Source organism: Macrobrachium nipponense, chromosome 24 (genome assembly GCF_015104395.2).
Source record: "Macrobrachium nipponense isolate FS-2020 chromosome 24, ASM1510439v2, whole genome shotgun sequence".
NCBI lineage: Eukaryota > Metazoa > Arthropoda > Malacostraca > Decapoda > Palaemonidae > Macrobrachium > Macrobrachium nipponense.
This window is the reverse complement of record NC_061091.1, coordinates 65,720,257-65,734,743: the sequence shown is the minus strand read 5'-3', so window position 1 is coordinate 65,734,743 and position 14,487 is coordinate 65,720,257. Positions and strand designations below refer to the sequence as shown.

The 14,487-nt window shown below is 39.0% G+C and overlaps 2 protein-coding genes across 3 annotated transcripts in view; one reads left to right on the top strand and one right to left on the bottom strand.

Moving 5' to 3' along the window:
- Positions 1 to 14,487, bottom strand: part of LOC135205709 (myoneurin-like) — a 406,587-nt gene that overhangs the window by 95,785 nt on the left and 296,315 nt on the right. The window lies entirely within an intron of this gene.
- LOC135205707 (uncharacterized) lies at positions 7,753 to 11,595 on the top strand. Its single transcript, XM_064236711.1, has 7 exons — positions 7,753 to 7,884; positions 8,825 to 8,977; positions 9,598 to 9,786; positions 9,882 to 10,004; positions 10,318 to 10,414; positions 10,622 to 10,773; positions 10,989 to 11,595. The coding sequence occupies exons 2-7, from the start codon at positions 8,834 to 8,836 to the stop codon at positions 11,094 to 11,096; spliced, it is 813 nt and encodes a 270-aa protein (XP_064092781.1). The 5' UTR covers positions 7,753 to 7,884; positions 8,825 to 8,833; the 3' UTR covers positions 11,097 to 11,595.

Genomic DNA, 14,487 nt, shown 5'->3' with positions numbered 1-14,487 from the left:
TTGGGCAGCAGAAAATTAGTGCACACCATGAGCAGTGATGCTTCCTGGACTCTTACATATATCCCTTAAAATGCACCAGCTGATTTGCCTCAGCAGAATAGCTTACAGAAACAAGAGTAACAAGATTTAGCCAGTTATTATTATTATTAATATTTTGGTCTATCACAGTCCTCCAATTCGACTGTGTGGTATTTATAGTGTGGGGGTTCCGGGTTGCATCCTACCTCCTTAGGAGTACATTCCTTTTCAGGGATCTTAGGATCGTGCCTCCTAGTGTTCCTCTGATTATGGTTACAACTTCCACTGGCGTATCCCACATCCTTCTTATTTCTATTTTCAGGTCTTGATACTTATCCATTTTTTCCCTCTCGTTCTCTTCAACTCTGGTGTCCCATGGTATTGCGATATCAGTGAGTGATACTTTCTTCTTGATTATTATTATTATTATATATTATTATTCAGAAGACGATCCCTATTCATATGGAACAAGCCCACCAATGGGGACCACTGACTTGAAATAATAGCTTCCAGAAAATAAGGTGTTCATTAGAGAGAAGTAACAGGCGGTACAGTATTAGGAAATACAGAAAGGAGAGATCACTTATTATAAGAAGGAATAGTTAATAAACAGACGTAAATGTGCTTTCTTATCAGCCTGTCTTTACAAACTTTTCGAGAAGAAGAAAAAAAAAACAAGGGAATTGAAACCCAAGGTCATAGAAGACCACGGTACGATGGCTATGTCACAGTCCAAGTCAGTAACAGATGCAGTCTGAAACAATATACATTTATAGTCATCTTGGAACGAAAGCAACAAAACTTTAACTTTCATGTAACACGGCAGAAAAGTTTCACGGAGCAAGAACTCCTAAGGCAGCAAGGGATTGGAATCCAACACGGATCCCTAAAGGCACGTTTGCACGGGGATAGTTTACTGGCGTCGGCAAACTAGCCCCGTGCAAAGGCAAAGTTAGTAAACTGTCCTGGAGAGTTTACTGTCCAGGATAGTGGCAAGTAGAGTTGAAATCCTGGCAACTTTACTGGCCACTATCCGGACACTTGAGCTACTGCATGGCGCCAGTCACTATGCCCGTGCAAAAAGCAAACTTTCCCAGTTGTCACTTGCCTTCAGAAGGATCATCATATTAGAGAAGTGGAATACCGAGGATATAATGAAATTTTTGGATAAATGCGAGGAATTTGAATGTTTGGGGAACATTAGACATGACGATTACATGAATCTTACTAAGCGGGATGTAGCTCTTCTAGAAATAAGAGATGCTTTGATTGAATTGGAAGTAAACATTCCTCTTCGTGGCATCCTTCTTAGATATGGTAGGCTCTACTAGACGTAGCAGTTCCTCATATGCTTCCTTTATTCTGAAGGATCTTCGTTTCCTAATTCACGAACTAAAGTACTAGAGCCTCGTAATATATCCCTCCTTTGAAACCATTTTCTCGTCCACATTTTAGGCTTCTCCCTTTTCTTTTTGATGAGCAACTGTACTTCTCTAGCGAGAATGACATAAGCAGCATCAATTGCTTCATCTATGTCAGAAGACATCTTGCTCGCTACTGGCGTCTGGCGGCAACTTCTACCCAAAACACTGTCCTCGTGCAAACGCTTAGTACTATCCTGGGAAGTTTACTTGCCGCTAGTTACTGGCGCCAGTGAACTATCACCGTGTAAACCGGCCTTGAACAGATGCAAGCCAGCTTCTAGATTCACATACTTACCCGGCAACAGTAAGTTCGATAGAAAAAACAGAAAAAAATTTCCTTCAGAATTACATCGATAGAAATAACGCGTAAGTTGCGTAAGGTTGACGGGTGGGAGCCGTTTCTCTCAAGAATGGTACTTTCGGATAGAGCTATCTGCGAGAGAGAGAGAGAGAGAGAGAGAGAGAGAGAGAGAGAGAGAGAAGAGAGATGAGAGAGGAGAGAGAGCAGAGAGAGAGACGAGAGAGGAGAGGAGAGAGAGAGAGAGAGAGAGAGTTCTCGGAAATGCTGTTGTGCTTATGAAGCAAATGATCTTGAAAGCTAGTTGATACACCAGCTTGAAGTCTGAAATTTACTCTCAATCAATTGCCGGTTACAAAGAGAATTAGGTCTAGGTTACCCATACCACACGGAAAAATGACTAAAAGATGCGTATGTAAATATTCGTGCTGGCAAAAATAATTCGAGAATATATTCCGCACTGAATTTACGAAAACATTTTGTATTCCCGTCCATAAACTTCGAGGACCAAAACTGGTCTTAAAGAAAAGTTACGTAGCCAAAGATAACAATCAAGATCTAGAAAAACTCTCTAGATCTTGATAACAATTATCACTCCAGTGGCGGTGGTCTCCCGAGACTCGAGTGCCATAGATCATAATCTAATCTCCATTTACGTTCTTTGTGAATCATCCTATCTACTTTGAAAGTGTTTTAGTGTTTTGATTTGAGAGAGAGAGAGAGAGAGAGAGAGAGCCTTTTTAGAAAGCATAACTGTAACCAGCTAGCCGTTATTGCATTTCCAGGTACATGAGAAATAACATGGACTTTTAACTCTAACTTCAGCTAACCTAATCTAACCCAGCAGAGGCCTATAAACTTTTAGCGATCACATGCTTCTCCTGGATAAGCATTTCGTCGTCTATATCTACGATTCAGCCATTCAACCACTTCAGGAGTCTTATTAAGTCTAGCATCAAGTATTCATTTTTTAGCCAGACCCGAAAAAAATAAGGAACCTCTCCTGCCTCTTTATGAGAATATTAAGAGGAAAGAAACAGTCACCGAACCACCATTTAATCCTTACAAGATTAGGCCTACTATGTCCGCTCGGTATATGTGTGGAAAGAGGTGGCCTCTCGTACGCACGGGCTCGTACGTTACCAAGCTAACTCAGCAGAAGGATAATCCGTCTCCCCGAACTCAAATAGAATTCAACTGAAGCAGACCAATGACGATCTCTTTATCATTACGGAAAAGGTGTTGGCCTTAGGAATTAATAAATAGCAGAGTCCTCACTGAAGACAACAAATGAACTCCTTAGTTAAAAAAGAAAATTAATAAAGGCAAATTCGTAAATCTTAACATAACAGTAGGAAGATTTCTCCCACTTCAATTACGATAGATAGCCTCGCATCCTTCACTTCCTTTCCCTTTATCTTGTTTTCGTCTCGGGGCCTAAGCTAGGGAAGGGCATTAGATTGCTAATCTCACTGATCCCTGCACCCAAAAATAAACACAATGACTCACTCACACAAACACACGAAACACTACTGAGACCCGACATGAATATACAACATTGTCTCCATTACTATTAAGTCTAACACATGCCCAGTGAATAACGGCTAAAATAATTCATTACTACTTTCTAAAATATCGTGGTTGTCTCACTAACAAATAACTCAAAAGCTTAAATCACAGATACAACACAAATAATTAGAATAATATCTAGCCAAACACTCTTATCAGGATTAGACCTTTGATTTGGATGATTCACTTAGGCCACGAGTCCGTCACGCTGGACTCTCCTTATGGAAGATTAGTCCAGCTCAGAGACTATCTGGACCGCCATGCGAGTCTAGCGTGGTGTATTTTCAGAGCTGATTTTGAGGTGGCGTTCAAAAGGTCGTACTATCTCTTCATGACATAATTTACCAAGCATATGCAGACGTTGTCTACTTTTTGAAGAGGGCGAAGTTTTACAAGGCCTCAGATTTCTTCAATCTTACTTTCCACCCTCTCCTAACGATTGTTTCATAGTTCAAATTCGAGGCTTTCCTCCTTTTATAACCTTAAAACTTTCTACATACATTATATATATATATATATATATATCTATATATATATATATATATATATATATAATATATATATGTATATACATATAATACAATACGTAAAAGGCCCAATGTGGAATACATTAGCCTAGCCTTTCTCAACCAATTCAAAGCGACATAGTAATAATAATACAAAAATTTCCGTAAAAAGATTTTTTGCTTATATAACACAAAGTTCAGTAACGAACAACGGCGCTAAAAATACCGATGGCTGAGAAAAAAAAAAGGAAGAAATATTAGCCTCTGATAACATATCCTAGCTGGAGAATATTCGAGTTACTCCCGAGGTCACTTTTACCAGAGTTCGTGTGACATTTAATCTAGGGCCAAACGCCAGGGGTGTTTGTTAACTCATTCGTTGCGTCATTGCGGCGACCTTGACGGTGCCCTTTGGTTTCGATGGTTTCACGTAAACATTAAAAGAGGGCCAGTTCATCTTTATCTTTAAAATCTTAATTACTTAACTGTGCTGGTAATAATGCCTTTACTCTCTTGACTGTTGCTAAGCGACTGGACGTTCCCTCGACTAATAATAAGTTATTTCCACGCTTGTCAAATGAGTGGTTAAATAATTCGTTGTGTACGTCAACAGAAGCAATATGAGTGTACATTTGAGCCTTGAAATCATTCTGCTCAAACGGGAATCATTTGCGGCCATTGAACCTACTATACTGCGCCCCTGTGGTTCGCTAACTATACCAGTTTGACGTGCAAAATGTGCAACGTGTGTAGTACAAGCCCCTTGGGGATAAACGTAAAAAACATAAACAAAAGATCGTAAATATCATAAACACGAACAAAAATGCATAAACATTACAAAACCATAAGCAAAAGGTGGTAAATACTATGGTCGCCGAATGGCGGGAACCAGAACTTTGCCCCAGAGGACTGATAGGCCTACATTGAAAAGCTTCTATAAACTGCGATAAAAGCGGAGGCGATGAGTCGAAAATGTTAAAAGAACCAGTACACAAACAAACAACTGACCTTTTGCATGAGGCAGAATTGATTTTATTTCTCTCCCTAATCTCGCAGATCGTATGCATAACCGAGCACATTGACAACATTTTGTAAACACGCCTACCACTTGACTCAACCGAGCTACTGAAATAGTTTTGCAAAAAGACACGAATAATATATGACTTTCGTGCCAAGTCGTCTCTCGAAAAGTTGAAAAGTTTTCACTGTTTTATGGTAAGCCTTTGCTTGTTAGTTTTATCAATTTCAGAAGACATTGTTCTCTGCCTAGCACTCTTTTGACAAAGGTGGTATTGTTTACATTATGATACGTGACAGGCATGGCGGTATCATAATACCTCCACGGTGACAGGTGTGAAATTAAAAACTTAGTGTTGCTTGTTTCCGCTTTTTTTTTCATTTGAGTGCGAAGGCGGCGTAATGTAAGAATATTAAAATAATTGACCTTCCCTTCCCTCCCCCCAAAAATGTCTAGTACTAGGTAATCACCGTAAGAGATTACCTAAACTTACATCAGGATCTCTTACTGGTATTAATTTACGGGAGTATAATGAACGAACCGCTTTAGAAAAGAAAGAGGAAGATACGTCATTTATATATATATATATATTATATATATATATATATATATATATATATATATATATATATATATATGTGTGTGTGTGTGTGTGTGTGTGTGTGTGATATATATATATATATATATATATATATATATATATATATATATATATATATATATATGTGTGTGTGTGTGTGTGTGTGTGTGATAAATATATATATGGAGATATTGTTTATAACAAACAAAACACAGGACGCATCGCAGTGTAACAAAAATAACTAAGTAAAATTGGGTTTTTTTCCCCTCTCACCCTCCGTTCTGTTTGCGAATGCGTGTGCTCTGCTCTTTGTAGAACAGAACCGAATATTATTATTATTACCGGAGAACTATCACTCCTATAGTCATACAGAAGTCAAGGTGACCTAGCCATTGTTCAAGAATGGACAAGCACTTTATCGTGAAGTTTCAGACAATATTATCCTCACTACGCACGTGAAAGTGCACTGACAGGAAATTTCCTGCAGTTGTTTGTTTGCTCATTAAGGTAGCTTTCGCAATGCTCATCGAGAGAGAGAGAGAGAGAGAGAGAGAGACCATCTGATCACACAATGCAACACATTAAGATCTCAGCAGGACGAGAAAGCCAAGGTCATAATGATTACTATTTTTTATAGTCTGCCGCTAAGTAACGCATTCTGGGGAGCCAGCGGCTAACAAGCAGGAGCCTCAAACTACGGACTAATTCATCTCCAAGTATCATCTCACGTGTTATGGTCGTGATCAAGATATTTAATCGAGAGTATTCGGAGTGATACTCTCACGCGATCGTCTCACTTTTCAATATGGCGGCCGCTCAGACACGCCGTTTTTGCTGCACCAAACGCTAATGTATTAATTAAGTACATGTCACAAATGTTGCAACTCTCCAAGGATGTATGGGCGTATATATAATAATATTATAATATATATATAGATATAGATATATCTATATATATATGCATACGAATGTTAGGCTAATTGAACTCCTGAGATCATCTGCTGTTGCGAATAGTCGTTTAAAAAGTCACATTTAAAGTAGTTATGATTCTACAGCATCTCAGATGTAGTTTTAGTCTCATAAAATGTTTTATTGGCAAGATTGAAGCTCTGGCCAGCCTTATAAACCACATATTGTTCCTATAATCAAAGTTGCACGGAGTATCAACCTCTTTACTAAAGTATACCTTGGATTACTGTTATAACCAAAACAGGAATAGGCCTACAATGGATCTTCTGTCCTCTACAGTCAAATTTATGCCTGGCAATAAATCCTCAGTATTGTTACTTGGTCTAGATAAGCTCGCTATTATAGTATTAATTATACAACAAGCTGATTAAACTCACCCCACCCCCCACCTTTATTTTGTAATCGGTCCACTTTTCACCCAGAATGCATCAGCGTACGTAGCAACCTTCCTAAGTATAGTGATGATAAAGGTTGTGAGTTAGTTATAGCGTGGTCCGGTTACATAATACATTTAAGTTGTTATTGTAGCATACAACACGGTTACATAATATTGCAAAGCTGTTTTAAGCTTTCTGTTTTCATTGAACAGCATTGGTGAAAGTGACGTTAGTCGTGCTTCGGTGAAAGCAACACATCCACACTTTCTTTATACAAGCATTAGGTTGAGAGAGAGAGAGAGAGAGAGAGAGAGAGAGAGAGAGAGAGAGAGAGAGAGAGACCAAGGGTCAGTGAGAATGGCGTGGCGTCTTAGATCGAAAGAGTTGCCAAGTAGAACATTTTCATTTCGCGCTCACGATTTTACAAGTATATTATGATGTTTTCACCATTTCCTTTGTAGTGTGATTCCGAGCCTCACACCCTTTTTTCATTGAACTACTCGGTTAATGTGGTCCAAGGATTACTTCGTTTTCCTTGTCCTAAGCAGTTATATATTGTATCTTTAAGATAGCAGACTGTGGTGGGTTGCAAACAAAGGAGGGAAATAAATGGACATTGGATCTCATTCCAAAACACCAAGAATTAGGGTATAAAAAAATCTGTATTTACACACACACACAAACACACAACATTAGTGATATTGTTTTTCATACAGCTTAGAGAATTGAAGGAATTTGCCGTTGGAGTATAGAATTAAATTTCAAATGGCACCAGGAATTATTAAAAACAAAAATTCACAAGATATTCTGATACAAAACTCTGTCTTCGAAATATCACAAGACAGGAAACCTAGAAATACAGAAGCTTAAAAAGAAAATACGGCATGAACATATAATTACACGTCTACAGCACATTCTTATTGTATTTCATTCGTACGAAATTTGCCTGCTCGTCAAGTCGGCAGCCACGTAGCATTGCCAACCGTACGATTTTGTCTTAATCTATTCCTTAAGATCTGATAATTACACGGGTCTGGTCGACTTATGTATATATATATCGGGTGTTCGACTTTCTCACTGTAGTCAGTTGTAGGGACTTACGCCGGCTACCTGGAGGGAGAAGAGGTAAGGGAGCTTGTAGTTTCATTCATCAGCCTTAGAAAAAAAAAATGATACAAAAATCTCCAGTCACCCACTGAAGCTTAGCTAAAGAAATTATTGTATATAATCTCATTTAGTAAATTATGATATATATATATAAAAATTATGAATATGAATGTTCACCAAAGTTAAATTATTCAAAACAGTACTTGCAATTTGGTGATGGAATATTTTCGAGAAAGTTTGTCGCAACTTTAGATGCTCGTTTGATCTTTACTAATCCCTCTTGAGAAACTTGCTACCTTTCTATTCTAACCTCGTATGAATTAAAGCGAGTTTATATAGAATTGATTTAGATATATAAGTACTCCTAAATTGATGTTTTATTTTAGTATAAATAGCAGGCTATATAATTGTTATTGTGTTCTTTTCCGCGAGATTTTGCTGACATATTATCATCCTTGTATAAGGAGGGAACGTCAGATATCCGGTATCCATGACACTGTCAGGTGGAATATTTGAGGAAATCGTGTGAATTATCCAACATCCCAGGATCATTTAGAATTTGCCTTTTAACCCTCAAAAGTAGACAAAAAGTAAACATTTCCCTCCAAAGATCCATGTCCATCAAAGACTAAGTCCCACTAAGTTATTGCTTATGTAAATTAGTTTTTTAATGCATGAAGACATCCGCTATGCAAATCCAGTTGATCTGGGCAAAGTTGGAGTATTTTGGTTGTTATCCTGGTAAGTTGTGTTTTGCCAAAAATGTTGTTGGAGAAAATGAACTGAAATTCGACCTTAAATATTGTTTCTTTAATTATTCTTGCCATAGAAAATACAGCAGTTTAGGCCTAAGTACTTTAACGTGTTAGTTCTGACAAATTCTGTACTATTTTTCCCCATGAGACCTCTGTTTATGGGACTAGGTCTTCATAATATCATTCTTTTTTTTCCTCCCTAGTACCAGTCGATGACCAAAATGGACAATAAGACCATGGGCGCAGCTTCCCAGGACTTCCTGGACAACAACCAGTACACCGTGAAGTCCATCTTGAGATACGAGCGCATCTTCGGCCATACTTGGGTCTCGACTGGAGGAGAAGCTACCACGAGGGTCAGTTTCCGTCTCGTAGTATAGATTAAAATTCGAGTATACCTCTTGTGCTTTCCTCATAAGCACACCAACTGAAAATCTATAAACTCTGTAGGGCTCAGATAGGCTATACATCATATGGTTATAGAATATAGACCAAAAGAGGTAATTAAGGTGAAACATTTGCATAGGGGACAGGTTTGGTTGAACATCTCATCTGCTTCCTTTTTACGATGTATAAACTTACTTTGAGCTTTTTCCTTTATACGATGTATAAACTTACTTTGAGCTTTTTTCTTTATCTTTTAACAGATACAATCCATGAAACATTGCAGAATGAGAACGTTATTTTCACATATATATTCAATTCAAGAACTAAAATGTTAAAAGTTGTCATATCGGACGTTTAAACGTAGTTCAAGTGTTGATAACGAGTTAACCGTATACCGAGTAGATTAGGCCTATATATACCCTTACCCATCAGGTGCTGATAAGATTAGACATTTGATATCGTATGCGTCAGATATTTATTCATTGATTAGGCTCAATGTATTGTTTTCTGGTTTAGTGACTTACCTTCTCGAAAGTTAACTAAAAGCAAACTTAGTCAGACGGACTCTTCTTCTTCAATCTTATGGCAGGACTTCGTCCAGGACCTCAACCTCCAGCCAGGAGACAGGATCTTAGACGTAGGATGCGGGACGGGAGGGTCGGCCTTCTTCATGGCCAGGTATTACGGAGCCCACGTCCACGGCGTCGACCTGTCCAAAAACATGATCGACATCGCCCTGGACAGATTGGCTCGGGAGGATGGACACATCCGGGACAAGGTGAGATTATTCCCATCAAAATAACTAGGTGAGATTGTAATCAACTGTTTCGTGGCGATAATGAAGTGGACGGTAATATTCTCCTATTGTTTCAGGTTCGTTTCGAGGTGGCCGACATCACAAAAGTCCAGTACGACAACGAGAGCTATGACGTCATCTACAGTCGAGACACCATCTTGCACATCGCCGATAAGGAGAAGCTCTTTAGAACGCTCTACGTTAGTTGATGTTATCAAATACTGTTCATTCCTCTATCATTATCATCGATGATAATATTTTTAATTACTTATTAATGAATACAACTGAATTCAAGTAGAAATGAGTCTAAAGTATGCACTTTTACACAATAGGGGACACGCCTCCTTATTATATGCTATAAATTATGTCCTAAGACCTGCAATGTCGGCGTATTTTAGTATCATTATATATATATATATATATATATCTATATATATACTATATATATATATATATATATATATATATATATATAACTCCACCCAAGTCTTCAATTTCATTTTCTTCCAACAGAGATGGCTGAAACCGGGGGGAACACTTTTCATCACAGACTACTGCAGAGGCGACCAAGAACATTCCAAAGAATTCTTGGATTACGTCATACAGAGAGGTGAGGATGTTCATCGTTTTCTACAATTTACCATTATATCCTTTCGCTTCAATCTCTTTTTTACTTAGGTGTCGTCCAACCTCTGTATCTTTTGGTTGTTCTATTTTCCACCAAATTACGAAAAATCCTTCAGACTACCTTGTAAACAAACTTGTTAATATTTCCTGACGTCATGTTTATGTTCAGCGAGTCTTTTCAATCCTTCAGGATACGATCTCAGGACCCCTAAGGACTACGGGAAAGTGATCGCTGGGGCAGGCTTCAAGGACGTGAAGGCGTGCGATGCGACCAAGACCTTCATCGAATGCCTGAAGGCCGAACTCAAGTTCTTCGAGCCGACGAAAAATGCCTTCATTAAGGTAATGATCTTTCTTTTTATCGGTTAGTTGGTTAGAGAGAGAGATAGCAGTTCTTAGTTGACAATACAGGCAATATTCCGATCGTTTATTCCCATTCCTTCCTCATCACATTCCCTAGCTCCTGTAATATTCCGTCTATCCAACTCATCTGAAGGGTCGATCTGGCCCCTACAAAATTAAATTCAGCTATAAAAGATGCCAAACTTACCTTGCAGGACTACAGCGAGGAAGATTACCAGTACATCGTTGACGGTTGGAAAGCCAAATTGGTTCGCTGCTCTGGAGGAGACCAAGCTTGGGGGACGTTCTTTGCGAAAAAATAAACAGAAGCAAAAGAGGAAAAAGAAGACTAGATCCCGCCTTCCTCCTAACTTCTTTCCTTTTTCCTGTTCTTAGATCATTTCTGTAAATAATTTCACGCCAGTCTGATTCACGTCCGCCTATTTCCTCTTTTAAGTTGGAATTCTTACTGTTACATACAATCTTCACTCGCTGCTGAGTCGCCAAGCAGGGAGGAAGTTCCTACCTGTAAAAGTTGACGATCCTTTGGTTTGCATCTCCTACAACATTTCTGCCTAGAAGTGCTCTCCCGTGGGAGCGCGAGCTCTAGATTTGCTCAAATGCCTCTAGAAAAGCTCCTCCCCCACGAGTGATCCATAGATTTGTTCTCTACTGCTCTAGAAATGCTTTTTTTCTTCTTCTTCTTCTCCCAGAGCCCTACCTCTAGATATTATGCTCTACCTATACAGCTGATCTGAACTCATCCCGACCTCTGTTGGTTTTATTATGCAATCCAGATGTTTTAATAAACTACTAAGTACTGTCGTTGTTTCATTTAAATAAGAACTTGGCTGATTGACTGAATTTGAAAGAGAAATTGTATTGTTCGTTGTTTTTTGTGCAGTTAAGTAAATCTGTGTACTACCTAGATTCTAGATATTGTAAGACGAGATTTGGTCCTAGGTTTTTTACCTATCTTATTATTTATTTATTTATTTATTTATTTTTAACAATAATTAGAATTACTGAAGAACCAGGTATTCTTTTACAACACTCAAAGGGTAGGCTACACGTACAGAAGTTTTATGCTAAGTGAATGAAGTGTATAAGAGTGATACGAAGATGGTCCTGAGTTGAACAGGCATTTTGCCAGCACGGGCTCTTGCTTCGTGAGCAGCCTGTAAATACAAGGAGAAGGCTGAATCACACTGAGTGGAAACAATATAACAAGAGTGCACACAATTAGTGAAGAAATGTTTTCCATTCTTTCCACATCACCAGAAAACACTGTTTCATTTGTCCATCAGTGTAATATTTTGTTGACTATACTCTGTTTTTTTTTCATCTGTCCATTCGCCTGTGGTGTTTTTGTATGGTAACACTGCGTCCCGGGCTTTAGATAGTTACGCTATTTGTAGGTTTTAGGTAAAAAAAAAAAGATATCTGGGTGTACATTTGCAACTGAAAAGTGTTTTAATAATTTACTGAATGCGAATTACACCGTTAATATTCGAAATAGGATATTATTATAATCGTTGAATGTAAGCCGAATGTAACTATCTAAAGCCCGGGACGCAGTGTTACCATACAAAAACACCACAGGCGGATGGACAGATGAAAAAAAAAAAAAACAGAGTATAGTCCTTTCCTTAAGCCAGGCATACCTTACAAAGCCTGGTCTAGCACCCAGTTACATTACCACTACCTTATTGCAGCATCTTATGATCTGAGCGCCTCAGCAGCGTGGATGGTATGGTATTAGCGTCCTACCTCGGTGGTCGCGGGTTCGATTCTCGGCCATTCCATTGAGGATCGAGTGTGAGATGTGTATTTCTGGTGATAGAAGTTCACTCTCGACGTGGTTCGGAAGTCACGTAAAGCTGTTGGTTCCGTTGCTGAATAACCACTGGTTCCATGCAACGTAAAAACACCCTACAAACAAACAAACCATAAAAACAATCTTCAAGCTACTCACGCCATCGACCCAGTGCTGAATTCACTTCAGACATTATCTCTCGGTTTGCAACTGTCCTTCTGAGATCCCTTTGACTGTTCAGAAATTCCTGTTTTTCTTACATTTCTTCTTCACCTTCTATTTATTTTCGGCGCTTTCTCTCCAACTGAGACCTAGCTTTCTTTTCAATGAAATAATGACCGAGCATATAACCCCAGCCTCACCATTGCGTACCATGGCGTCCGTCAACAAGCTCTTCCATCTCCTCTGTATTAACACAAGCTATCAAATTTTTACCTTGTTATTTACACTTGTAAATTTTCTTCTTTGGAAACTATACTCTCTCCATCTCCACTTACTCCAGGAGCTCTGCGTCTACCAACAACCATAATCTTTCACCAACTTTAGCATTTACTTAGCCAGCACAACCACATTTCATATTTTCCAAGCCCGTTCTTTTTCGTGTTTTTCTGAAAACCATTCCAAGTTATAAGGCTACAATACTATCAAACCAATTTAATGGCTTCCACACAACGTAGTGGTGAGCAGATTACTATTTTCTTTTGGACGAATCCCACAAGAGTGGAAAGAATGGTAGCCATTGGTTCCTGCTGGGGGGCTCATCCACTAATGGGGCATTTCTTATCACCAAGGGGTCCACAACTATTTACTGGACACTCCCCTGGCCATTGGGATCTCCTAGCTCTGTAGAATTCTGGTTGCACTGCCTATTACACTGCGGTATTATTTCTCAGTAAACAGACTGACCCTGACATTACAGTTTGTGGTTATCATTGGCCCACATGGAAGTGAGAGAGGCCCATCAATCATTCAGTATGCATTTCCCCCTACAAGGGGTCCACAACCCACTGTTAGGTGTTCATTTGCATAGAAAAGAGGTGCACTGATTATGGCAGCAATGTATGATTAGTATTAATATATATATTTATGGTGTCACAAAGCAATGGTCATCGATTCTGAAAAATACTCAACGTAGTACACAGAAAATATCGTGTCCTAAGTGCTCCTTTTAGATGACTGATGTGTCTGCATTGACCTGGCGTTGCAATATGACACTTGTTCTCTTGTGGCAGAATATTGGAATATGATCCTTAACTGCTAAAGTTTGGCCAGAGAGAGAGAGAGAGAGAGAGAAACTATCAACAAACTCTGGCGTTTTCTTCCACTGGATCAATATTGACGAAGTGCTGTATCGAGTATCGACGTCTGTGTGTGCTTTTTGTGTGGGTGTATGTGTATGTACGTGTGTGTGTGCGTGTATGTTCGTTCGTGCGCGCATTTATGCCTTTCCCCGGTAGGCCGATGAAGGTCAACCATCAACTTGATCGGCGAGACGGTCCGAACACGCTCTCCTATGCGTTGCTGTTGACGTATAGACAACACGGTCGACACTAAGTGGTGGCGTTTAGTTTTAGTTAGTTTTTTAACTAACTCACTAATAAATAAATAAAAGGGCTCTCTCTCCTCCCCCTTCCTATCTCTCACTCGGAAGGAAGGAGCAAGAGTTAACTAATTCTCTCTCTCTCTCTCTCTTCGAACTAGTTAACTAACCAACTCTCTCTCTCTTTCTCTCTCTCTCTCTCTCTCTCTCTCTCTCTCTCTCTCATCTCGTGACGTATTTTCGAAGTCTATGAAATAAAGCAAGGCTTAGCACGCATGATTCTTTAATCAATTTACTGGATGTTACTTGATGTAAATGAAGTTTCACTATTTCTCTTTGGTAAAAATGCACGTACACA